Below are 25,848 nucleotides of genomic sequence, written 5' to 3'. Positions count from 1 at the left end.
CTGGCTATGCAGTACTAAGCTAGCTCATAGTCTGCTCTGTGTAAGATTTGTTATGATCTTGATATTCTGCATTTTCTGTGTTGGTTAATACATGGAAGTGAACTTGAACTGTTCAAAAACCTATGTGTCTCCAGTGTTCATAAATCCACCTCCGCAGCTTCTGCACAGATCTAGGAGCTTACATCTTTCAGGCCGCCTCTCAGGCATTCTTCCTAGCACTCCCTCTGTGCTCCTGTTCCTGACTGCTGCCATTCTTCCGGGTATTGTCATGCCAAGGCTGGGTTGTTCTTGATCCTCCTTGACAAGCCCTTTCACATGCTAAATCCTCACCCTGGATCCTGTATCTTCCTCCCAAGACCACTTAATGCATTTTGTGAGGTATGGCAATATTGAGTTTCTGTAAGAAGCTTGACTCGATTCATCTCCTTCTGCTGCCACATCCTCCAAGACTCAGAGGAAAACTCAGTCTCTCCACATAACCCCTCCAGTTCATTGCTACACCGACGTTTCCTTCTATCCCAGCTTCATTTTTGTAAGACAGTATTGCCTCTACCTCCTGTGCATAAAGTGCACAGGCACTGTCTGCATTTGAGGGGTGCAAGTAATGGTCCAAGAGGCTGACTTGAAGTTATGCAATATGCATGTATGGAAAATTGCATTTTATTACTGTTGCATCTTTTCTGTCTTTGAAAATTGGATTTATTTTTTTTCCTCAGCAGTGATGTTGATGCCTTCAAATCATAAGTAGAAGCTGTGAGTCTGATGTGAGTCACCTGACTTACAGAATCTCAGGATTCAATTAAAAGTATGAATTTCTAAGGGAAATCATGAGACTGAAACATTGATAATATCTTATAAACCCTATATCTATTTAACAGAACTCAACTTCATTGTGCATACACAGCCTTAAAGTGTAGGCAAACATTTGCAACCAGTCTTATATCACTCCCTTCTGAATGTTTTACCATGTGCATTGCTTGTCAAGTTGCAAGCATTTTTTCAGTGGAAAAATATAGTTTGTGCTTTACAGAAGGTTTGGTTAGATTAACGGTCCTTTCCAGTCTCAAAATCTATAAGGCTGTTCTACTCTATTGTTGTTTTTTGAGGTATTTCTAATAGAGTTTTCTTCAGGAAGGACTGGCTTTCATAACATGTAACTGAAATGTTGGTGTTGTTAGAGAGAGGATATTTGGAAGCAGATCTAGGAATGACTGATTTTTATATATGCAGCAAATCTGGCACATGTGGATGCATCAGACCAAAAGTGCCTGCTCTGTGGAATCGATGTATACACCAACATTAGACAGTCATCTGGTATGTCTGCACCAGACCAATGCTCTTTCAAGTGCTATAGCATTTTCTACTATGACAACCCACATGAACCCGAGGGTACTGAGCGAACTGGCGGAGGAGCTGGCCAAGCCGCTTTCCATCATTTATTGGCAGTCCTGGCTATCAGGAGAGGTCCCAGTCAACTGGCGGCTAGCAAATGTGATTCCCATCTACAAGAAGGGCCGGAGGGTAGACCCGGGGAACTATAGGCCTGTTAGTTTGACCTCAGTGCCAGGGAAGCTCATGGAGCAGATTATCTTGAATGTCGTCACGCGGCACTTGAAGGGCAACCAGGCGATCAGGCCCAGTCAGCATGGGTTTATGAAAGGTAGGTCCTGCTTGACGAACCTGATCTCCTTCTATGACCAAGTGACGCACCTGGTGGATGAGGGGAAGGCTGTGGATGTGATCTACCTTGACTTCAGTAAGGCTTTTGACACCGTTTCCCACAACATTCTCCTCAAGAAACTGGCTGCTCGCGGCTTGGACTGGCGTACGTTTCGTTGGGTTAAAAACTGGCTGGATGGCCGGGCCCAAAGAGTTGTGGTGAATGGAGCCAAATCCAGCTGGAGGCCAGTTACTAGTGGAGTCCCCCAGGGCTCAGTGCTGGGGCCGGTCCCCTTTAATATCTTTATCGATGACCTGGATGAGGGGATCGAGTGCACCCTCAGTAAGTTTGCAGATGACACCAAGTTAGGTGCGTGTGTTGATCTGCTCGAGGGAAGGAAGGCTCTGCAGGAGGATCTGGATAGGCTGGACCGATGGGCTGAGGTCAACTGCATGAAGTTCAACAAGGCCAAGTGCCGGGTCCTGCACCTGGGGCGCAACAACCCCGAGCAGCGCTACAGGCTGGGAGATGAGTGGCTAGAAAGCTGCCTGGCCGAGAAGGACCTGGGAATACTGGTTGATAGGCAGCTGAATATAAGCCAGCAGTGTGCTCAGGTGGCCAAGAAGGCCAACAGCATCCTGGCTTGTATAAGAAGCAGCGTGGCCAGCAGGTCTAGGGAGGTGATTGTCCCCCTGTACTCGGCTCTGGTGAGGCCGCACCTTGAGTACTGTGTTCAGTTTTGGGCCCCTCGCTACAAGAAGGACATGGAGGTGCTCAAGAGAGTCCAGAGAAGGGCAACGAAGCTGGTGAGGGGTCTGGAGAACAAGTCTTATGAGGAGCGGCTGAGGAAGCTGGGATTGTTCAGCCTGGAGAAGAGGAGGCTCAGGGGAGACCTCATCGCTCTCTATAGGTACCTTAAAGGAGGCTGTAGAGAGGTGGGGATTGGTCTATTCTCCCACGTGCCTGGTGGCAGGACGAGAGGGAATGGGCTAAAGTTGCGCCAGGGGAGGTTTAGGTTGGATGTTAGGAAGAACTTCTTTACTGAAAGGGTTGTTAGGCATTGGAATGGGCTGCCCAGGGAAGTGGTTGAGTCGCCATCCCTGGAGGTCTTTAAAAGACGTTTAGATGTAGTCCTTAGTGATATGGTTTAGTGGAGGTCTTGTTAGTGTTAGGACAGAGGTTGGACTAGATGATCTTGGAGGTCTCTTCCAACCTAGACGATTCTGTGATTCTGTGATTCTGTGAAAAATCCTGCAAAGCTAGCATTGCATTCTTTTGACTTCGTCCCTTAAAGAACCTGTGTGATACTTGAGAATAGCCATAAACAACACCAGCTCCTTATGGATTAACTTGTACGTCATATATAAATATAAGGTTTGCACAACAGGATCGAGATCTGTTAAAATGCCGAGAACAGATCCCCACAAATAATAAATTTTATTTACATGGATCAAAATTCTGTATCACAACTCCTGTCAGTTATATGAGGCTACATTTGGGATTAATTTGACCCACTACAATTATTTTCACATTTGAACACATCATAAGATCTCTATAAATAGATAAATTAAATGGGGAAGAGTGGCACGAGAATTATTTACTCTAAATTATGAAATAAAACAAGATGGCAAAGTAATCTCTGCACAGATGAACCACTAAAATATAATTAGTGAGACTCTGCAAGAGACTGAATATACCTGAAATAGCTTTAACATGTCTTGAATAAGATATGATCTTGGCATACTTTTTAAATCCCTGTTCAGCCTTAAAAAAAAAAAAGAAAAAAAAGAGAGCACGTCAGAGAGATTGATCTATACAACTAGAAAGCTGAGAAGACTACTAATGGGATAAAGAACATTTCTTTTATAGGCTGGTAGTCTGAAGGCAGTCCAGTATCACAGTACCCCAAAGCACAACAATTTCATATTTCAGATCAGATCAAATGAAGGATGGCTGGCTTGCAGGAAGGAATCAGAAGCCCAGGATTTAAAAACATGATTGCCTAAATTAGGCTGCTAAAACAGTCACCTTATTTTCAAGCCATGAATCATTGCTAGTTTACTGAATTGGGCTCCTACCACTTCTCTGCAAACTCACTGAAAAGGATTTCATTTAAGTCACTAACCTTCCTGAGCTAGACGCTAACTTAAATTTGTGTTATCCCTCCCCATAAAGTGAACTGAACCCTGCATTTCAATTTTTCTGTACACAACCATCTATGCTGTAATTTATTTTCATTTAATTAAATGACATGTACTTTCTAAGTTGAAGAACACAGTTATGAACCTATACATTTAAAATGACAAAAACAAGGAGAACGACTGCTTCCAACATCTGTAGCTCTATTTGTGTACATCTCCACATTACCCACCTGAACTCACCGTAACAAATGAGCACAGCAAACATTTACATATTCCCCTCCCACAACCTAGAAGTTTATCAGTCATTTAGCTTTAGAAAGTACAATAGGAAAAAAGAGGGTGTTATACTATATCCTGAAGGTAAAGTTCATATAAACTGGGCCAGCAGAGGCTGATCTCACCTGTCAGGATGGCACATAGGAAACAAAAGGCAAGTCTCTCAGGACAGAAAAATTACAGGATTTTATAGAGTAAAATGAATATACTTGAAATTAATATCAGAAGCTGGAGTGGCCAATGAACAGCTGGAGCTACATAATCCTCATGTGACTTGTACAAATAATTAAATGTTCAGCCCCATTTTATTACTGGATGGCACTCACATATGTTCCTCAGTTTGGCCTGATGTAGGGAAACCTATTGCGATCCAGTCTGAGATGGAGGCAGCTTCAATGTATGCAACAAGAACCTGCATACAGAAACACAAATCTTCCAGATAAACAAAGATAGCAAAGGATCTCTTTGCCACAGCTATTACTCAAGACCTGAGCAACAGGAAATTCAAGAGGACATCCAGGTGGCTGAACTCACGATGACACACTCATGAGCAGACACACTGCCTCAACTGAGGTACCCATCTAGATCTTTCATGTTACTCTCAACAATTTAATCTGTCTTGTGCTGAGAGAGCTCTGCCAGCTCTCTCCTTGCATAGTGTGGCTCCAGAAATGTGCAGTATTTATCACTTAGCCTCATGACAGAGAGCTTATTATAAAGATGAGCATCATCACACCGAGAGACGTTGCTTCTTTAAACACTCCACTACTCCCTCTGCTGACCTCTTCCCTGCTTGTGGACCAGTCATGTTGGGTTGAAAGAAGGGTGTGGATAATCAGTGGAACCAGGCTGACATCCCTCAAAGAGTTATGATGCTGCATGAGACCATATATCTAGATGGCATCAAAATGTGTCAGCTGAAAGGGCCAAAACAGGCATCAAAATTGTTTTTCTATATGGCCTGGAAAAGATCATTGCCAGACATTAGGTTTCTAAATAAGTCCCATACTGAATGAGATCAAAGGAAGAAAACAAGTATTAAACATTGAAAAAAGCATCATCATAATTCTGAGTTAAAATTACTTACATCAGAAATGGTGTTTTAGGATTAATGTTTTCAAAGTACTCTGCAAATTCAAAGACTTATGATTTATAGATTATGATGAAAATACTTACAATATTCCTCATGTGTTTCAGCATTACTGTCAGATGGGTGCCCTCATAAGATATGACTAATTGTACTCCAGGCTTACGATCAGTTGACTGAGGACCTAAAAAAGGTCAGTTTGATTTTTTAATGAAGAAATTAGTGGAAGTAGATGTCTAAAATACTGCAGAATACATGAATTAATATATCCAACAAAATTATTGCCTGCTTAAATCAGTGATAAAATTAGAAGACACAATTAAAGAGTGTGATCAAGAAAGTGGTCTGATGTAGTGCTCATCTTCTTGCTTGTTTATACATTGACAGTGAGATTTTTGTTTTCTAACTGCCATCAATCTGAATTTCAGTGGAAAATTTGTGACTGAGCTAAAAATAATTCTATATTTTTTTTATTACACTAGTTAGTAGTGCTGCAATTTTTCCTTTTTTTTTCAGTTCCTACCACAAAAAACAAAACAAAACAAAACAAAAAAACCCACACAAACGAAACCAAACCAAAAAGACACACACACAGAGGTTTCCAGACCAGTTCCAAAACAACAGTAGATTTACAATAACATCATCTATATCTAACAGATTTAAACTCTCTCTTCCTCATCCTGTATTTCTCCTGCTCCAGGCTGGTTTTCATACAACCCTCTCCTTTCACAGATTTTCTGCTAAAATGAATTTACAGAGTCTGACTTCATTCCCACTGAAAAAAAAAAAAAATCAGTTTCCAAGAATCAGGCTCGTAATATGGAATAAATGACTAAGCATATCCTGTTCCTTCTTTCCATTGGAGGCATTGAGCCAGCTGTCTTCACTGCCAAAAAGGTGTGTCCTTGAACTGGGACATGTGGCTTACCTGTCCCACTGAGACAATGCAGACAATAAAAATGTTTTTTACCATGATATACCAGGTAACAGTGAACACAATAACCTCTCATTGGTATCTCTCCGACCATCTTATTCTGCAGTGCTAACCCTGAGCACAGGGGACATGAGCCTGTTGCACCACTTGGTCTGAGGCCCAGGGCTCTCACCACACTGTGATCATCAAAGGCAGCCCAGACGCTGCCTGTATGAACTAGCCTGGTTTTACTTGCAGAAACAGGGTTTCATTTAATTAGACCAAGGCTGTGTTGCATTCAGTATTTTATATTTACTCGAAAAAATAAGAACTTAATCCTGCTAACCTTACAACAAAACAGTTATCTTGCAGGAGCTATGTTTTGTTCTGCCTTCCTCCTCATTAAAAATATAGCTGGACTTGAGACCTCAAACAGAAAGGTGCTGCTCCCCTGTACATGTCTTGGGATCTTCCAGTAAAACATCATCCTACCATAGGGCGAGATAATGACACAAGACAAAACAATACAATAGTAATTAATTCTTTAAATAGAAACATATCCTATTAAAAGTGGAGGGAATGAGAAAGGATTATGAGAATGAAAGAACTGCCATCACACACTGGGGTTACACAGTAGAAATAAGCAGTGTTTTAGAGAGCATCGGAACTACTCATCTTCAATAGCGGACAGGATTTTCGTAACTCCCTTTCAGTCTCAGCAGACACCTGTGCACTCGTTTGCTCTCTCCATTTCCCTTTTGCACATGTGCACCAGAACTGTTACAGCCAGGGTCATAAGGGCAAAAAATCAACCCCTCTCTCCTCAGCCTTTACTCTGTTAGTCAGCAGAGGAAGCAGCAAGAGGGAAGTTATAAAGAATAAGCCATGTTGGCTATATTTTTCTGAAGAAACCAAACGTGTAACCTCTTGAGTGAACAGAGGCTAAAATAACTGCTAAGCAGATAGAATTACAGTGCTGTAATGTACTACAGAGAGCCAGAGAGCTAGTGTAATTGCCATTTATCCTAAGGAAAGGAATTAAAATTAATTAAAAATAACAGTGGGTACATACAATTGCCATAATATATTTTTTCCAGGCAGTCTGAATATCAACACTTCTGAGTTGCTGATGTTTGGACTGGAATTTTAGAAGATGAAGCCATCTCCAGTTTCTTCCCTTTGGAGACTACAAAAATATATTTTTAATCATACCCTAATTAGAGAAGAGCCTGAAACAGACTCTTGAAGAATTGAAATGTTATGAAGAAATTACTAAGCTAGGACCTAGAAGACCGAGATGCAGTCCTTCATTTGTTATTCTCCTTTATGAGCTGTGACAAATCACTTAGCTAGACGATACCTTATTTCATTTGTTGTATGCAAAGAAGGACAGCGAGGGATAAGGAAAGTGAGGAAAACTCCATGAAGCAGAAAAATGCTGATTTTTTTTTTTTTTTCCCCAAGGGTAACAAAAAGCTCACAATCCCCATTGCCCCCTCCCACTGCCCTGCAAAGCTGTTACCATTTTTAAAAAACCCTGTGGGGGCCTTTTCCTTTAAGTTGCAGCAGGAAACATAGAATCCCAGGGCTTTCAACTCAGTGTAACACAAGGGGCTTGTGCTTTAATGCAAGGACACAATTCTCTTGAGGGGCTCTGTTAATTTTGTGAATTGGAGTGGGTCATCTTGAGCAGTTTAGCAAGGGCAGCAGACCTCAGAAGCTAAATTCTGTCATTAGAATTCAGTGAAACATTGTGCCTTTCTCTCCTACCACTACGGCCACTGCTTTTTTCTGCATTGGGTTTTATAGTGTGAGTGCTTATGTCCAGTGGAGGACTTCTTCTACAGTTGTTGGCATTTTCATTTAGAAAAAAAAAAAACAAACATGCAAATGTAAATAAGTTTCTAACCAAACTGAAAATAAAGAAAAGTGTAGGAGGGGAAAATGCAATTCTAATTGACTATGTAAAACGGAGTCTGAAACAGACACTATGATCATGGCTATTACCAAAGTATTTGCTCCTGCTATGGGAATAAATCGAGCACTAATCAAAACACAAAAGCAAAAACAAAACCAGCCCTAAAATGAAGAAAAAGGGGGGAAAAACAATACAAGAAATCTGGTAAATGTGGAAGAAACTTCTATTCCTTATATTTCATAATAAAAGACAGTTTCTGTTAGCTAGACTCAGATGTTATATATATGTTTTCCCACATTCAGTGCTAAATCATAGTGTTTTTGAAGTCTAGGTGATTTTAGCTTCAAATAATAATAAAATACACATACAATAATTACTTTCAGTCTATCCAGCTTGGGCAGATGGACTTGAGCTCAGACCCTGCATTTTTAGGAACTGTCATGCTCTACTTGCACTTCATTATATGCAAGCACCAAATGCCGGTCTGTTGTAGATATAGAATAAAGTTTCACTGACTTCCATGAAGCAGGATTTCCCTCCCAGGGGCCGATACTTCACTCACTGGTGTCAATGCAAAACCTGTCAAATATCAAATGAGGACCCTGGAGTTGGAGTGCCAACAAACAGAATGGCATTTGTAACATTTTTATAAATGACTCGTGTCTGCATGCCCCGGCACTTGGGAGTGAATGTCAGCTGCCATTTTCCACTACAGAGAAACTCAAACATTGTGCCAGCTTATAATCTTTTCCATTAAGAAGCATGAACACTGGAAAAATATGGGTCTGTTCTTCTTTTTAAATGACAAAATTAAAGAAATCAGTTTTCAAATTAATTTCTATTGAAGGTGGAATGATCTTCAGAGCAATCAATTATGTAGTTCTTTTATTATCTAAATGGTTTTTCTAGCCTGTTGGAGAACTACCTGCTCTAAATTCTGTATTTTGTGCAGTGTTTTCTTTAGCAGTGTTTTAAAGCAAGCTCTGAGTTACGATTTGCACAATGCATGAGAAATATAAACAGTGGGAAAGATGCTACACAGAAAACTGATGAAATCAATAGGGAAACTACAATTTATTACACCAAATTTCACATGTAGACTGCAAAGCAATATGCAAACACTAATTAAAATGTCATAGCACTACCATCAGGGAGTTAATATTATTCTGTCTTCTGTACCCTTGGACATGTCTTATACCTTCTTGGTGTTAGCCTGTTCTGACCAACCAAAGGGTACTGGAATCTGTTTGATTTCCCAGGACCAGAGCTGAACACTCCAAGACAACCAGTTGCTTGCTCTAGCTACAGCTTGGGTTTTTGAGCCTCCAACGTACCTGACTGTAGATCACAGAATCACAGAATGGTTTGGATTGGAAGGGACCTTAAAGATGGTCTAATTCCAGCCCCCCTGCCATGGGCAGTGACACCTCCCACCAGATCAGGTTGCTCAAAGCCCCATCCAACCTGTCTTGAACACCTCCAGGAATAGGGCATCCACAGCTTCTCTGGGCAGCCTGCTCCAGTGCCTCACCACCCTCTGAGTGAAGAATGTCTTCCTGATATCTAATTTAAATCTACCCTTTGTTAGTTTAAAACCATTACTGCTTGTCCTATCACTATGCTCCCTTACAAAGAGTCCCTCTCCATCTTTCTTGTAGGCCCACTTTAGGTATCAGATGATTGTTGTAAGGTCTCCCTGGAGCCTTTTCTTCTCCAAGATGAACAACCCCAACTCCCTAAGCCTGTGTTCATAAGGAGATGTGCCCAGCCCTTTGATCATCTTCATGGCCCTCCTCTGGACTCATTCTAATAGGTCCCTGTCCTTCTGGTGCTGGGAGCCCCAGAGCTGAACGCAGGGCTCCAGGTGGGGTCTCATGAGAGCAGAGCAGAGGGGGAGAATCCCCTCCCTTGCCCTGCTGGCCACATTGCTTTTGATGCAGCTCAGGATATGGCTGGCTTTCTGGGCTGTAAGCACACAGTGCCGGATCATGTTGAGCTTCTCATCAACGAACACCCCCAGGTCCTTCTCAGGTTGCTCTCTGCCCAGCCTGTATTTGTCCTTGGGATTACTCTGGCCCAGATGCTGAACCTTGCACTTGGCCTTGTTGAACTTCATGCGTTTCACACAGGCCCACCTCTCAAGCCTGTCAAGGTCCCTTTGGATGGCATCTCTTCCCTCCAGCATGTCAACCACACTACACAGCTTGGTGGCATCAGAAAACTTGCTGAGGGTGCACTTAATTGCACTGTCCACGTCACTGACAAAGATGTTAAACAGAACCAGTTCCAATACCAACCCTTGAGGAACACAGATATATTCACTGATTCTCTCCCTGCTCTTACCCTGTAAGCCAACAAGAGGTGCTTATGGCCAGCAAACCAGCCTAAACCCAAGTGAAATAGGAACACAATTTATGGCAGTTGCTTTACATCAAGAATGAGCAACTGCAGCAGATGAGAATGCTATATAACATGAGCAAAATAGCCTACTGTCCTGAGGGAGCATTCATGAAGAATGGGATTCTTCATGGAGTGGCGTACTGTACATTTTGCTTTTTGGAATGCTTGGATCTTGCTTCAGAAGGACACAGAGATGTTTCATCTACTGCTCTAAATAGACAAAAGCACGCTGAAGTGCATGCAACACTTATCAAACCTGCCAGAACTGGACCTGGGTTGTGAACTTTTATAACCAATACCAAAGACTTCTTGCTTTCATAACTTTGCCAAAACAGGCTCAATTAATCATATTTTCATGAGACAAAAACTCCAGGGAAGAAAAATAAAATATATAGATTTATATAAAATAATTTTGATAGATTTTCTTTCTTCTTTTTATTTTTTAAGAGTCTTTATAAAAGTCTGTCTGTGAAATCATTCCTAATATCTGCTCTCACTCCCTTGTAGTGTGCTTGGTGTAATGAAATACTGACAATATTCAGTGTAATTCAGAATCCATCCCACTGGGAATATTGAATCAGTATTCATGTCAAAGTAAATTTAGCACTGATTTTTAATCTCCATTGCTAGGAGCACAGTACAATTTCATAAATTTTAATTTTTACTTTACTTTAGTAACTGTAATTACCTACAACATTTGTAAATTAAAGCTGTGTTAGAGAAGGATGCTGTCTTGATCAAAATTCATAACCTGCTTCTACTGGGCATTAGCTTTATTTTATATTGATCCTAACTAAAAGACAGATGATTTGCTTGTGTAAAGGATGAGAGAGAAACCACCAAGTTCATGGAAAGCTGCAGCCCATATTAATCCTGCATTATTCTTCAAAACAGGCAAAAATTAAGGTGTTTATATGTTCATAAAACAATAAAATCTGTGGGTGAAGGATGTATTGTTTTCATGGTAATTACCTTTCTCCTGCGGGCGCAATGAATTTCCCACCCCAGTCCAAATATGGCATTTCTATAGGGCTTTCTTTCAAGTCAAGTGTTTCAGGGCACCCTCAGCAAAGACAAGCCCCCAGGGCCAACAGATGGTGCCCTGCCCAGCAACTCTTTGTATGCTACCTGGCAGCTTGGCATGATCACCAGCCTGCCTTAGCTGGACTTGTGTCTTCCTTTACTCTCAGGACAGATCATAACAGGGCAGTGAATGTCGTGCAATATAGATCTAAGTGAGCTAGGTAGCTGGGGTATGGCAGAGATCTAACTCCAACAACAAGGGGTGAAACTTGGGAGTAACGTATGAAAATTTTTCAAGTGAATAATTAGTACGTGCATGGTTGGTAGGCTGACAGCTGCAATCAGCTGTGGACCAGGTTCAATCCCTTTCCTCACCAACCAGAAGTGGTGGCATACTCAAAGCAACTCAGTCCATAATTCTTGATCTCTGTTTTTACGGTGTCTAAACTCATCGTGTCCTGGTGTGGACCTCGGATCTACTCGTATCCTATTAATAAATGTCAGCAACCAATTTCTAGGCCAAAGGGGGATTTTAATATATATATATATGTATAGATATATATTTCTGTTAAACAATGGTTTTGTCCTGGGCCTAGAATGAATGAGTCCAGACTTTAAAAGGCAGAGTTCCTGAGCAGGAAAATGATACCCTCTGTAACTACATTACATTAATCTCTCCTGACCAGGTTGTGACCTTTATGTAATGGGACCACTGAGTTCACAGTGAACCAGCAGATTGGGTTTTCTGTCAACGTAGCTTTCATCAAATACCCACTAAACACATTCTTACCTTTCTTTCTTTCATCCTGTTCTCTGATTTTGAAGTAACTGACAACAAACTTAAGGATTCACCCTTCAGATTATATTGGTTGAGGACACCACTGTAGGACTAATTTATTTTGCAACTTTGTTACAGTTCAGTTCATGCTTTGCACAAGATATTTACACCCAGATTCTCTGTAATAGCTAGGCACCTAAATCTAATTGAAATGTCAAAATCCCTCTAAAGACCTCAGACTTAAACTGCCTCATGCCTCAGCTCACTTTCACGTCTGCAACATCGGTTAGAGAGTCTATAGAGAGCAGTAGCCCATGGACCCAGATACATGTCACATTTGTACTCTAGGTTGGATGTGGTAAGATTCAATTTTGAATATTTCAAACACCTAGGCCATTTCTGCATTATCCTCTCATTCTTTTGTACAAGTTAGAGCAACCATTAGTAATTTCCAATATTCATAATGGATTTAATATGATAATGGCAACCCTAATCAAATAAACTACACTGGGGGAGTTCTTCCAAAGGCTGAGAAGACAGAATGGGATTTATTTTGTTCTGACGAATTTTTTAAAAATGGTCACAGCAAAAGAGATAATAAAGCCCCTGTCTGCAGAGAGAAGAAATTAACATAATGGACATGCAAATTAAATATGCTGAGCTATTCCACATTTCAGAAAGGAGTGCGAGAACTGGTCATCTTGGAAACTTCCTGTCACTTGGAGCAAAAAACAATTGTTTTGGTGCAGGGTGCAGCTGCAGGCTTCTTTATGAGATTTTATTTTGCCTAAAAATTGACTATTGAAGTTTATTTTCGGTGTAGAACTAGTGCAGTGGAAGATAAGAAACATCCATGGTTTACATTATATGGTTTACGCTTTGGCTCTTAATTCTGTAATGCCAGAGATTAGATTAAATTAGGTGCTGCACAGAAGAGGAAAATGGTTAAGCATTTACATAGGCTAAGGGAACAAAGCGGAATGTCATTTAGTAAGAAGTGAATTACCACTACCATTAATAATGTATGCCTAGGCATTAGCATAATGTTCTGTTATTTACCTGCTCCACTCATTGTAAAAATGACTAAAGTCATCCCTAATTTTCTTTTCCTGTCCAGGTATACATTGTTCTTTGTTATGACTTTTCTTTTCCCTCTAGATTCTTCTCTGAAAATTGTTTTGTAGAACAAGAAACATGCCACAGTTTGTCTAAATAAACTTTTACTTTGCATATAGGTATGTTTATTCAAAAAGAAGTGAAGCAAGGCTGAGAAGCATATGCCAAACTGAAAGCAAGCTACAGGTCACATTACTAAAACATTTCTAGAGACCTTGAGAAGTCAGGAAGCATTTGTTGGTTATCTATAGATAAAAAAAAAAAAAAAAAATCCACATTAAACACTTTATTCACCTAAGAATGAAGAAGATTGGTAATTCACATACCCAAGGTCACAGATGATGATGTTTCTTTGACGGTTTTTTTGGTCCAATTCAAGAAGAAGCTGAGTACAAGCTCATTCTGAAAGAAAATAAAAATACTTTAGGGAATATCACATGTGCTCTGTTCCTTGAATAAGTTCTCTCAGAGCAGACTGCTGGTAGGCTTTTGATGCGTATATTGGAGTCAGCAATGAAGGACAGCCTTTCCACTCTGGTCATGGGCGAGAACCCCATGGAATGATTTCTATGCAGGCACTGGGAAGACAGTGGTGCCCCTTACCACTGGCTCAGGGAGGCTGCATGGATGCTTACCTCACCCCTTTCTTTCAACACCCATCCAAATAGCAACGTGCAGTATAGGCCATATTTGCATTCTTACTGGATCTCAGTATCTCCAATATACACATTAGCAGCTGCAACTACATTTACAGTGCAGCACATCTATGAAACAAATGCAGGATAACATCTTTCCTGAGTATTGTGCAGTCAGCGTGAAATTTGTCCTTGGCAGTGGACCAGCCCCAAGCATCTGACCTGACCTGTGCCCCACCCTCAGGCTTAGATATTGCGCATACCTCACTTGGAGGCTTAATGGACACTCACACCGAAAAGGTCCATACAGGGTTAACTCCTACCAGAAATAGTCATATTTTACCAGCCTGTTTCAAAGAGTAAGCCACCTTACACACTGCCCTGTCACTTTGTTTTTTATATACTGCCCTGTACTGCTCTAGTGAACATATATAACAGGTAGTTACACTCAGCTTTAGAGAATTAAACCAATAAACCAAATCCCCAGATTTGAGTATTGTGCAAGGCAATAAAAATATGAATTCTAAAATGAACTCTTATGATTCTGAATCAAAGGTGGACAGTAATTACATTTTATTACCTTTTTCATAAAGTTATATTTCAGAATGGCCATTCTTTAAGACTGTAAGAAATTGCTACATTCATACTGATGCCACTTGGACTGATGCTGTAACAAATGGGCTTAACAAGAGACTTTTCAGATTCTAGCATTAAAAATGCCACCATTGTTTTTTGTTTGTTTGTTTGTTTTTTGTTTTTCCAGGCCATGGAAAATAATGTGTCTCTTATCGACAAGATGTATTTCATGTATATTTTGTCTTGTTTCAATTTGAGAAGATGTGGCGTGATTTGTGAAAGGAAAGAAACAAAAGTAAGAGTTTAGTGACAAATGCAGCTAGTGAGGAGTTACTGTAAGTTCAGCAAACAGAAGAACAAGCTGTATATGTGGCATGGAGATAAAATTTAGCAATCTGGATTTATTTTAGCAGTTGTCTTTTATTTTTCATTCCACTGCTTGGGATTTTTTCTCCCACATTGACACTTGCTTTAAAACAATTCAGAAAAAAAGATAAACCAACATTTTTTTTCTTTGAATTGAATGACAAATAATTAAGCTTTTATCAATGGATTGCCAATATACCTGTCCATTCTGAGCATAAGTAATTATTTTCTCATCTCATGAGGATAGGTTACAGTGTTATAGGTTATAGTTACAGTACAGCCCATACACCTGCTTCAGCTTTTAACAGCTTTAAACAACTAAGTTACTCCCTGTGGGACCTCCATTTGCTCTTTCAGCACAAGTCCCAAGGGTAGGAAATCTCAAGTGTTGAAAGAATGTATTTTTTTTGGCAGTTCAGCCTTTATTTGAAAGCATGAAAATAAGCAAAGAAACTTAGGTAGCCCTTTGAGTTGAAAGATCTTGAGAGAAGTGGGCAGGATGTGGAAGGAAGGATACACTAACTGACTTGAAAGAGAAATAGAAAAATTCCACACTGAGCAGCCTCGTGTTCTGCGTCCTCTCTGCTTACTCTTTCAGCAATCTGAAAATAGATATAATAGTGAACAGAGAGGTTTGCAAACAGGAGATGGGAAGATTTTTTTTTCAGGAGAGAGTTCCAAATTCTCTTCCTAGAGGAAAGAACACTGAAAAAAAAACTGTCATTTGGTTTAAAAACACAAGCAGAATCAGTGCAGATCATACACTAGGCATGAACATAACAGGCACGTACATTGTTAGTGCCACAGCACTAATTTCAAAGTATTCCTTGTCTGTGTGTCCATTGTATTCAATTGGTATTGAAGCATGTGGGCAAGCAGCAAGGCCAACGTTGGTAAATGGAAAGAAAAAACAGGCCAGGTTGCAGGGGCAGATTTAGCAGTCTATCAAGGGCAAAGTGCTTCAAAAACAATGGAGGTGCTCTCTTACAGGTTTGCTTCAATAGGCATTTTGTACACTGCTATGTACAAGACGAGCAGTTTCTCCCTGAACTGTGCTAATCTACCTACTGCAGGATACCACCATTTAGATTTCCATCAGCAAAGTATGTAAGTACCTTCTTAAGTTCACCCTTTATCAGCAGATCACCAAAACACATGCTGAACTTTCAGGTGATTCCTAAATGCCATTGAAGTTAACAGGACTTCAATCAATTGGACACCAGTCCAGGACTGAAGCACGTGCTTAGAGTTAAGCATACATCTAATTACATCGCTAAGCAGAACCAGGCACTTCAGAGCCTGGAATGCATGTATGGTCAAATGCAAACCATATTTAGGTGGACAGAGTCTACTTCTGAACAAGCAATCTTTGTTACAAAGACATGCGATCATAGGTGGGAATCTTAAGATCCTGTGACTGTCTTGGCAGATGGGCAGGGACTGAAGATGACCACAAGAACTCACCTACCATTTTTTCCCTTAAGTTATTGTCTTTAAAACAGTAAATGGAAATTCCATAAGGTAACAGTCATTTGGGGATTTTTAGGAAAGCCTCCTACCAGTTCTCTAACCATTCTTACCTAATTACATAACAATTTAAAAGGTAATGTTGGTATTTTTCCAGGTCACTCAAAAACATTAATCTTTTGGGGAGCAGCCAGGTATGTATAGGTGCATCAGTGCTGGTCTGGTTTGAACTCTTGTGTGACCTTTATTCAGCCATTATCTCAAAAGAGATGAATTCCACCTTCACTTACACTAGGATACAGCTGAAATAAGCAATTTCAATAGCATCAGGGGAACTAGCACAGCCCTGCACCACTGTAGCACGGTAGAATTTGTCATTGCTTTCCATTAGAGCTTAACTAGAAAAGCACTCTGCTGTTAGTGAAACACAGCCAGATTTCAAGCCAGATTAAATTTCAGAAAGAAAGAAAGAAAGAAAGAAAGAAAGAAAGAAAGAAAGAAAAAGAAAAAGAAAGAAAAAGAGCAGTCTCTGCTTTGCTTTCAGCCCTCTTTTCAGCTGTGTTAGAGTAGATTTGGGGTCAGAGAACACCTAAGCACCTGTTATACTTAACCAGGATGGAGAAGCAGCAGGAAAGAAAGAAAACAGAAAAAGATGACCTTGTTGCAGATATTATAACTTCAAGAAAGGACAGAGGAAAAGAGAGGACTTTGAACCCTCCCCATTTGGGCTCTGCTTGATATCTGCCTGTAGGAGTACAGGAGTGGTGGGAGTTTAAGGGACCCACATAACTTAGGTACGCTTTGTACCTTTGTGTTATATAACTCCATATGGGCACTGCCAGAGATATTTTCTCAGCTCTGTAAATGTCAAGTAGCTCCAGTGAATAAAATACAAATGAAATATGGTAAGCTCTTATCAAACTTTGTTACTTCTACAGTGCAAACCACTAGTCACTCTAGAACCACAGTGTGCCTGTTTTTCACTGTATGTTTGAAAATGAGTGAAAGTAATCTACAACCACTTCCATTTACATCCTCTTTAAAGCCATTTCACACAGCCTTCAAGTCAACATAAAGCTTTTTATAGAATTTATCCATACCTGATACACTGTCACTGTTTGCTTACCTGATTGCACTTGGTTTATCTCTGCCCCCTAAATTTTTAGATAATTTGGAAAATTAAAGAGAAAATTTTTACAGAGACAAAACCCAATGCAGCACCTCATTTCTTCATACTAATTAAGTTACTGTGCACCTACACTTATGGTTTTTTTTTCCCACCAACACCAAATGTGATAAACATCTCCACTCAAACTTCCCTACCCACCACACTCACAAAACCAACCTATGTGAAAGATAAGGGATGAATAACATAAGTTTGTTTAAGGTATAACCTTAACTACATAGTAGTTTTGCAAGATCAGTATGTACATCTAGTGTCTGAGCTATGCTATCAATAACAATATGTACAAATTAAATGCCACTTCTTTAAATGATGAGAGATGGGGAAATTATCCATTGAAAGTTATTAGCTGGCAGTTGGTACCAAATACACAGCACAGCTACATCATACATTGCTTTAGATTCAGTTTTATATTTGTATTTGTAATGCCCAAGCCAGGTGCAAGTTGTCCTTTAAAGATAAGTAAGAAAACCTTCAGCTTAGTCAATATCTAAAATGCTGCTAAATGTCAGCAGGGCCAAGAGCAGACTCAATTAACAGAGCCTTACCTTGCTTTTGTGTTCACAGGGAGTGTGCAACCTCCTACAATACTACTGAAAAATGACAAGCCACTAGGGCAGTCCTAATTTATATTTGTTGAGATTTGGGCTGCAATCTCCATTCAGCCCATCACTCAGTTGGAGTTAAGAGTGAAATAGAGAAAATTGTAATAGTAGGTGGCAGCAACTGCCTTTTGTCATAGATTTGATTTATACTGCAACAGTGTATATTTTTGTCCTCCCCCGTGTTACCAACCATCCAATTATTGTTCCTTGATGTTTCACCTATTATTCGTGGCAACAATTGGCTATTTTGCCATTTAAAGAAGCAAAACTCCATGAGTCTAAACATTGTTGAATATGTAGCCTTGCTTAGCGTGATCTAGAAGACTCAAACATATCAGCGCATGCAGCTGATCAGTCAGTCAGCAACAGTGCAGCTGGCACAGAACTAAATATTTCTATGATGTGATCACACATATTGCCATTGATTTGAGGGGAGTAGAATGGAACTGAAAAAGATGCTGAAACACATTTTTGATCATGTCCCAAATGACTCAATATGAAAATCTACTTCTGCATTTTAGTAGTTGATGTTATGAATATAGCTTGTTGTTCATGTATATAGTCTGGTGGAGTAGTTACTTATAAATGAGTGTTAACCTGAATTAAAACAAACAAACAAAAAAAAAAAACAACCAACTCCTATTCCAGGCAACTCTTAAAAAAATGTCTAAAAGAAAATCAGTGAATGAGGTTTATGCTCAAAGTAAGCCATAGGCTTAAAAAACTTTGAAGAGAAATGGGAATAAACACATTTAAGCATTTAAAATAGCCCAACAGCAAATGTCTCCATCAACAGATTTTTCAGCACAGATCCAATAAGGATCTGATACTAAAATTCAGAGATAGAAGAAGGTGGTTTGATGTTTCTGTTCTTTAAAGAAGAGTTTAAAGAAATACTTAATTCCATTTGAGCTACAGTACAAATGAGAAGATAGCTATTTCCCACATCCCTTCCTTCGTTCAAACCATTTAGCAGAAAAGGTCAGTGACATTTTGACCTACTGTTAATCATAACACAATTTTCATAATCAGAACTTAGTCTGGACTGAAAAGCATGCACTTAAGGCATGACTGAGGAACAAATTTGGATATAATACAATTCACTTTTTATTTCTAGGGTTTTTAATTACTTAGCTGATAGAACCAAGCGTGCAGTTGGTCCTGTGTGGACTTGACTAAACTCTCCAGTGCTGAAAAAAAGGTGGTCAGTGGTGTCCAGTCAATCAGGGTAATGTGTTTACAGTGATAGCAAGGGTATTTAATTATGAAATAAAAACTCTTTCCCTTCTTGGCTTAGTATCATATCAAACAATGCTCCAGGATACCATAGAGCTAAAATACAGCACAGAAAAATGGTTGTGTCAAGAACATACAAGGATCCCTGTTCTACAGGCATCTAATCTTACACAATTTCTTCTCAAATTTCAGAATGAATTACTTGGTCCTACATAGTTTTACTCTTTCATAGGAATGACAGTTTGGTAAAGCTTGAGAGCAGACATCTCCCTAAATGGTTTTGGTCAGGCTTTCTAGCAATTTGAGAAAAAGGATAAATTTGACTGTAAAGTGGTCCTATGCATGTAAAGAGACAGAATAATTGTGTTTATTTTTATCAAGAAAGCCTCCTAACTTGGCTTTCTGCTCAGAGTAAAATCAAAAAGACACTATGACACTTTTGAAAGAGTCATACCAAAAGGAAAAAGTGAAAAAGAAGCCTTCAGCTGGGAGTACAAAGGAAATTACCCACTGACTGGTCTCCTTGTTCTAAGTGGGTAAGAATACATCAGTGTTTTCTAAATTTCTTACATCTCCCAGCAGCGGAAGCATATTGAAGTAACAATAATTATTCAATGTTTATAGAGTATCAATAATTTTAAAGGTTATCACCGAGAATTGCAAGTTAGATGCATGAGGGTTAGCAAGATGATTTCCAGCATGCAACAGCGCTTTACAGTTGGAAACAATCTGCTCATTACTCCATTTTACTATCATGCCCCCCTCCAAGTCCTGCACACCAGCAGCTGTATGACTTTTTTAAGCAAGTAATTGTTTTATCTTCCTCATGGTTTACCAGTACAGGCTGTACCAGACTTGAATGGTTTTTAGCAGCTGAACAGTCCAGCATGTCTGTATACCCCCACTGGACCAGTTTAGAGACACACCAGCATATGTTCTCAAACAGATATGCTCACATTTCCCTACAAATACCCTATTCATCGTTGTGTCCTAGTGTCTCAGCAGCAACACTGGGAGAACTTATCCATCTCCACAGGTGTGCACTGCAGGACCATAAAGGGAGGAGGCAAGGAATTAGGAAGCCCATTGCAAGGCAGCATGCTCAGGCTGATTATTAGACTGTTCACAGACCATAGAGCAGGAGGGAGAGGAGAGCTTCTGTGTGTGGTTAGAAAGTGTTTTTATTACCATCCCAGGACTTTAAACAGTCTGATTTTTCAACCGTAGATTAGACTTCAACACAGCAATGCTTGGCCCAAATTGAAAATTCATGTACCTTACAGCAGCCCAGAGAACAGCAGAAGATAGAGAGCTCTCCATTTCTAGGTCACTGGCTAATATCAGTTTTTCTTCCACTGTGACCAAAAGGTGCTAATGTAAAACAAACCCACGACTCTACCTTGAGTGACAGAGTTTACACAACAATTCACCTCAACCTGTAGAGTTTATTTGGTAAGGTCAGTCAGGAGAGCCAAGCACAAGTCAGCTGTCCATGTTAAATTAAGTGCAACTCTGTGACACACATATAATCTATCACTGGAAATCTCAATTTCAACTTGGCACATAATTTTTATTAATTGTAATAAGCAAACTCCTGTTTGGTTTACATATGGACAATTTTCTCTTTAATCTTTACTATGTAATCACAGCTGGGAAAGTTATAAAGGTAGGCAGTAAACATTTTTCTCCTCTTGCAAGATGTTTGAAATTTTGAAGAAAAAATATCCCATCATATCCCTCTTTTGGCACCCTAGACTGTTGACATTATTAAACCAAACCAGCTTGAGTTTGTGCTATAGCCCTGAGGCAATGGGACAACACAAGGCCCATCTGGCAGAAGCCCAGGCTCTGCTAAAGAATGTGCTACCAGTGAAATAGCAGAAACAATGTAGGAGATCACACCCCAGCTCCCTTGAATTTATTAGACTCCACATAACCATAGGGTCCAATCTTTCCTGTCCATCCAACAGCTTTCCTGTCTATTGCTGCTCACAGGAAGACACTTCTTTTTCTCAGACCCAGTAATTGACCATTCAACTTCTGAAGTTATGCAGCATAATTTAACACACTCCCAGGATGCAAAAGACTTCCTAGATGTCCTTGGCCCGGTGTTTCACAATGTTGAGGTGCATAAGGCTTTGTCCTGGGCCAGACAGTGAAGAGTCAGTTTTTGTTACTATTGTGACTGTCCATTTGGAAATAGGAGGAAAACATAAAATCTTAGAAAACAATGATGAATAAAAAGCTGCCAATTTGAATGGACACAATGTATCACTCTGATAATGAAATATTCTGATTTTGCTTTGTTTGCAAAAGTTTCTTCTACACATTACTTAAATTTTGAAATGAAGAGGTAGCTCTGTGCTGAAAGAATGGAACTTTTCATTTAAAAACTGTCAAAATCAGACTTTTCAATATTTCAAAATTTACTCCTTTTTTTAGACATTACATTTCTCAGAACCCACTCCTTATTGTCAAAAATACAGTGAATCACTACTTTTGGATGGCAGCAAAGGAAGAGAAGTTATTTTGAAAAACACCCTGCCAGGTCTAATAAACTATTTTTCAGTCATTCTTGTCTTTGTCTCAAGCTCTGATGAATGCTACGGTGGATCCATCTTAAAATGGGTGCATCAGAAGTGTCATTTATGGCATTTAGTTTTTCAAACGAGGCAGTGGAAAGCTTCCTGATTCTTTTGGTACTATGCTACTAAAAGTCATGTGCAAATAAAATAAATACTGGAAGTGCTCACATTTGCCAGTTTGATGGGTCCACTTAATAGCTGCTTCAGATAGAGATTCAAATCCTTCACTCTTTTATGTTCAAGATCTGCAAAAGGCCATGAGCGGGGAAACCTGCAAGAGAAGAGTATTTGTAATTATTACTCTTGTACTGTATTTGCTGAAAACATTTCCAGCTCTACTTAACAGAACAACATTAACTCTTTCTATGATGTTTTGCTGGCAGGTGAAGGGATGGGTAGTTTACATATGATTGTTTACTCTCTGCTTCTGGTTCTTTTCTGATAATAATTTGCTAATATTCTGTTTCATACTGTACCCTTTTTTTCTGTCTAAAGCATTACATTTATTTTACATACACACACACACATATACATATATACACATTAAAAACCTTAAAAGGCACTTACATGCATTTTAGGGTATCTAAATACCTCTAAAAATTGGTCCTTTATGACTGTAGGAAAACATTACCCTCTCCATTTTTTTTGCATAGTGCATAGCACAACAGATCTGATCTCAGACCAAGGCTCGTACTACGCAAAGCCTTGCCATACAATAATGAATGCCAAAGCCTTACAGCAACAATGTGACATTTTATGAATATACCAATGTTTTTTGTTTTTTTTTTTTAACCTTAGCTATTTAGAGCATAGATAAATTTTTCAGACCAGGTCCCTGATCCTGAATGCAATTTCAGGCACTATTATAATAAAAATAATATATGAAAAAAAACTATCATCACAATTAGAAAATCAATCCCAACAAAAACAATTAGAACAATAATAGCAATGTTCTGTATAATTTTTATTAAGATGAATTTCACTTACTAAATAAACCATGTAGGCACAGGATGGTTTTATATCAATTTTCAAATGCTATGGTGAATTAAAATGTCAAAACCTGACATTTTTTTTCACTTGAATCATCTTTGTGTTTTAGATATAACATGTTAGATCAGTCAAAAAGTGAGATTTTTAACAATACACATAATCAATTTACATTAACTTTGCCCTGACAAGGACTCTTTCTGTCAAGTTGAAGGATCATTAGAAAAGCTACCTATGCTGAATTGCATGTAATGGGTTTTATGATATAGATTACTAATATTGGGATTGCTAAACTAATATTATACTTTATGTCCACAGATCTATGTAATACAGAATAGCAGAAATATTGATCTGGTCATATTTCATGTTACATCACCACTGCAAACACTTAACCATGTATTGTTTACAAACCTCTTTTTCCTGATACAACCTGGTTTATCCAGCAGACCTGAAGAGATATCTGAAGGCTTCAGACAAATGACTAAAGAGCCAGCTAGCAGCAAAATACACTGAAAATAGACATTTGCCCAGCCTTTTGAAAGACAGCTGGTCAGATCCTACTTTGAATAGGTTTTACCCAATTCCACAGCTCAGTAATAAGATGTCATCAGCTTTTCAAAAGCCAGCCAAATAGCAACACATGGAGCAGTGGATTCCCATCCCCAGAGAGGAACACTGGCCACCATTGCAAACCACCCAGCTGTAAAAATGGCACAGCAGCCTCACCTAGTGAAGATAAAATGACCAAAGACAATTAAGCCACAGTTTTTTGTTACCAAGAGATTCAAGGTAATTAGATTTCATGAATTGTAATTAGATCTGTTGAGTGGTTTTTTTTTTTTTTTTTTTTTTTTTGCTTGTTTTGTAGCAGAAGGCCTTTTAAGAAGAGAATACTGATTAATAAGGATATTGCAATTCTTTATGAGAGGACAGGTCTTTAGCTATCTTGTGTAATATTTCTGAGGAAGAACTTAACAGTGGTATAACTTAGTCTGCAATTAAAATGGCAAAGGGCCAGGATGATAGCAGCATAGCCTTTTGATTATTTTTGCCTGTATCATGGAAAGATCAGGGCTCAGTTAGGCACTGTAAAAATGAACAGTGAGAGGCAATTCTTGCCTGAAGAAATTATAGTAGTAGGGGATGTGACATGACCCAGAATCATGACATACATGAGCTGTACACATAAAATTAGAACCCAGGTCATTTGACATATATAGACAGGCTGTGAATGTTTTGGGCTTCTCTAGGGCACAAAAGGGACTTCTTTCAAGAGATGGTAGGGAGGATCTGTTTGGAAACAGCACAAAATAAATGAGGCTGCATAACACAAAGAGAGGACTCTGAAAAATGTTGGCCCTCAGAAGATGCATCCTAAGCACAGTGGCCAAACTGAGGACAGATACATGCATTATCTTTAACTTCAGAGACAGCTGATTGATGGCACCCATAACTCTCTGCTGCAGTGAAGGACAATATGAACCTTGTAGTAGAACTGAACAGTTCTTTAAAGTGACTTCATGCTTTTGCTGAATTGTGCCTGTGGCTGAAATGGACTTTGCACTTGTGAACATGCTTGTGTTAGAAAAGGTTAAGCTTCCAAGATGATTTTGAGCTTTACATCTAGTTTAAAGAGTTCAGAAAAATAAAAAGCTGGGCCATTTACAGACATCCTGGGTACCAGATCCCATTTCCTACCAATTAGTTTGAAGAACATTTCCATGTATAAACTATGTCATTTAAACGGTTTTTTGAGTGAAAAGACTTTTGGTTAAAAAACAAACAAACAAACCAACAAACCAACAAAACCAAACACAACAACAAACAACAACAACTAAAAACAACAACAAACCAACAAACCAACCACAGTTAATACTTTGTCTAAAACCAAATAAGAGAGAAGATGCCAGAGTGCAAGGGCTTGTTTGGGGAAGCTGTGCTTTGAATTATAAATATGGGATGAAAGTTTACATGCAATAGCAAAATTTTACATGCTGAGAACTCTGAGCTTCTGCCTTTAGTTTCTTGTGACAACAATATGAAGCAAGGTTTTTGCCTTCCTTTGATGCTTCTGGTATTGGCCAGTGCTAGGGGCCTGCATCACACAGACTAATGGTCTGATATGGTATAGCGGTTCCAATGAGAACTTCATATATAGAAATAGCTTAGTTTTTACTCTCTGGGCTGTACTAGAAGCCTCCAAATGACAAAGCTACATCAAAATTATAAAAAAAAAATCAAGATGTTAGCATATGAACATTCATATAAAGAAACATCATAAAATGAATGACTTTAACACAGTCTTGGGGAAAGATCATAGAGTGACAGGTTACTGCTGGGACAGAATTTTGGCAGTAAAGTTCTGAAGCTCTTAGAAACCCTCAGTATATGTAGATTAACCTTCCGTGAGTCCTGGAACTCTCATTTGCATTAAAAAATATTATAAGTGATTTTAATAAAGGTAGATTTAGTGAAAAATAGCTAGTGCGGTTTTTGAAATTCACTACAGGATTTCTGAGGTCTGTGCACTTCTAGAAAGGAATATATTTTCCTTCAAGGGGATGTCTTCACTGAAAAAAAAAAAAAAAGAAAAAAGAAAGGAACCAAAACAAACCAAACAAGTCATAAACAGCTACTTGAATAATTTATTCTGCAAACTAATAGTTTGCATGCAAAATGCTCCAAATCAAGACCATGATTCAAGCACTTTAGGTGTTCAGTGAAATTCCAATTCTGACCAACTGTTGCAACAAGCTCATGCGGATAGTCATAATGAGTCAAACTGGAACCAAACTCCCTCAGTTATGGGAAAGATTCTCTAGAATTAACCAATCAAAGCCATTTAACTGAATAAATCTCACAAACTCAAGGAAATACCAAATTAGGCTGAAATGCA

General features: G+C 39.1%; 1 protein-coding gene across 1 annotated transcript in view; it reads right to left on the bottom strand.

Annotated features, from left to right (window-relative positions):
* Nucleotides 1-25,848, bottom strand: part of PIK3C2G (phosphatidylinositol-4-phosphate 3-kinase catalytic subunit type 2 gamma) — a 211,816-nt gene that overhangs the window by 17,934 nt on the left and 168,034 nt on the right. The window contains 3 exon segments of the mRNA XM_035550834.1: nucleotides 5,254-5,348; nucleotides 13,639-13,714; nucleotides 22,134-22,236. Coding sequence (XP_035406727.1) covers nucleotides 5,254-5,348; nucleotides 13,639-13,714; nucleotides 22,134-22,236 — 274 coding nt within the window.

The sequence above is a fragment of the Cygnus atratus genome, chromosome 1 (genome assembly GCF_013377495.2).
Source record: "Cygnus atratus isolate AKBS03 ecotype Queensland, Australia chromosome 1, CAtr_DNAZoo_HiC_assembly, whole genome shotgun sequence".
Lineage (NCBI taxonomy): Eukaryota > Metazoa > Chordata > Aves > Anseriformes > Anatidae > Cygnus > Cygnus atratus.
The sequence above is the reverse complement of the archived record's forward strand: the minus strand, read 5'-3'. Positions and strand labels throughout refer to the sequence as shown.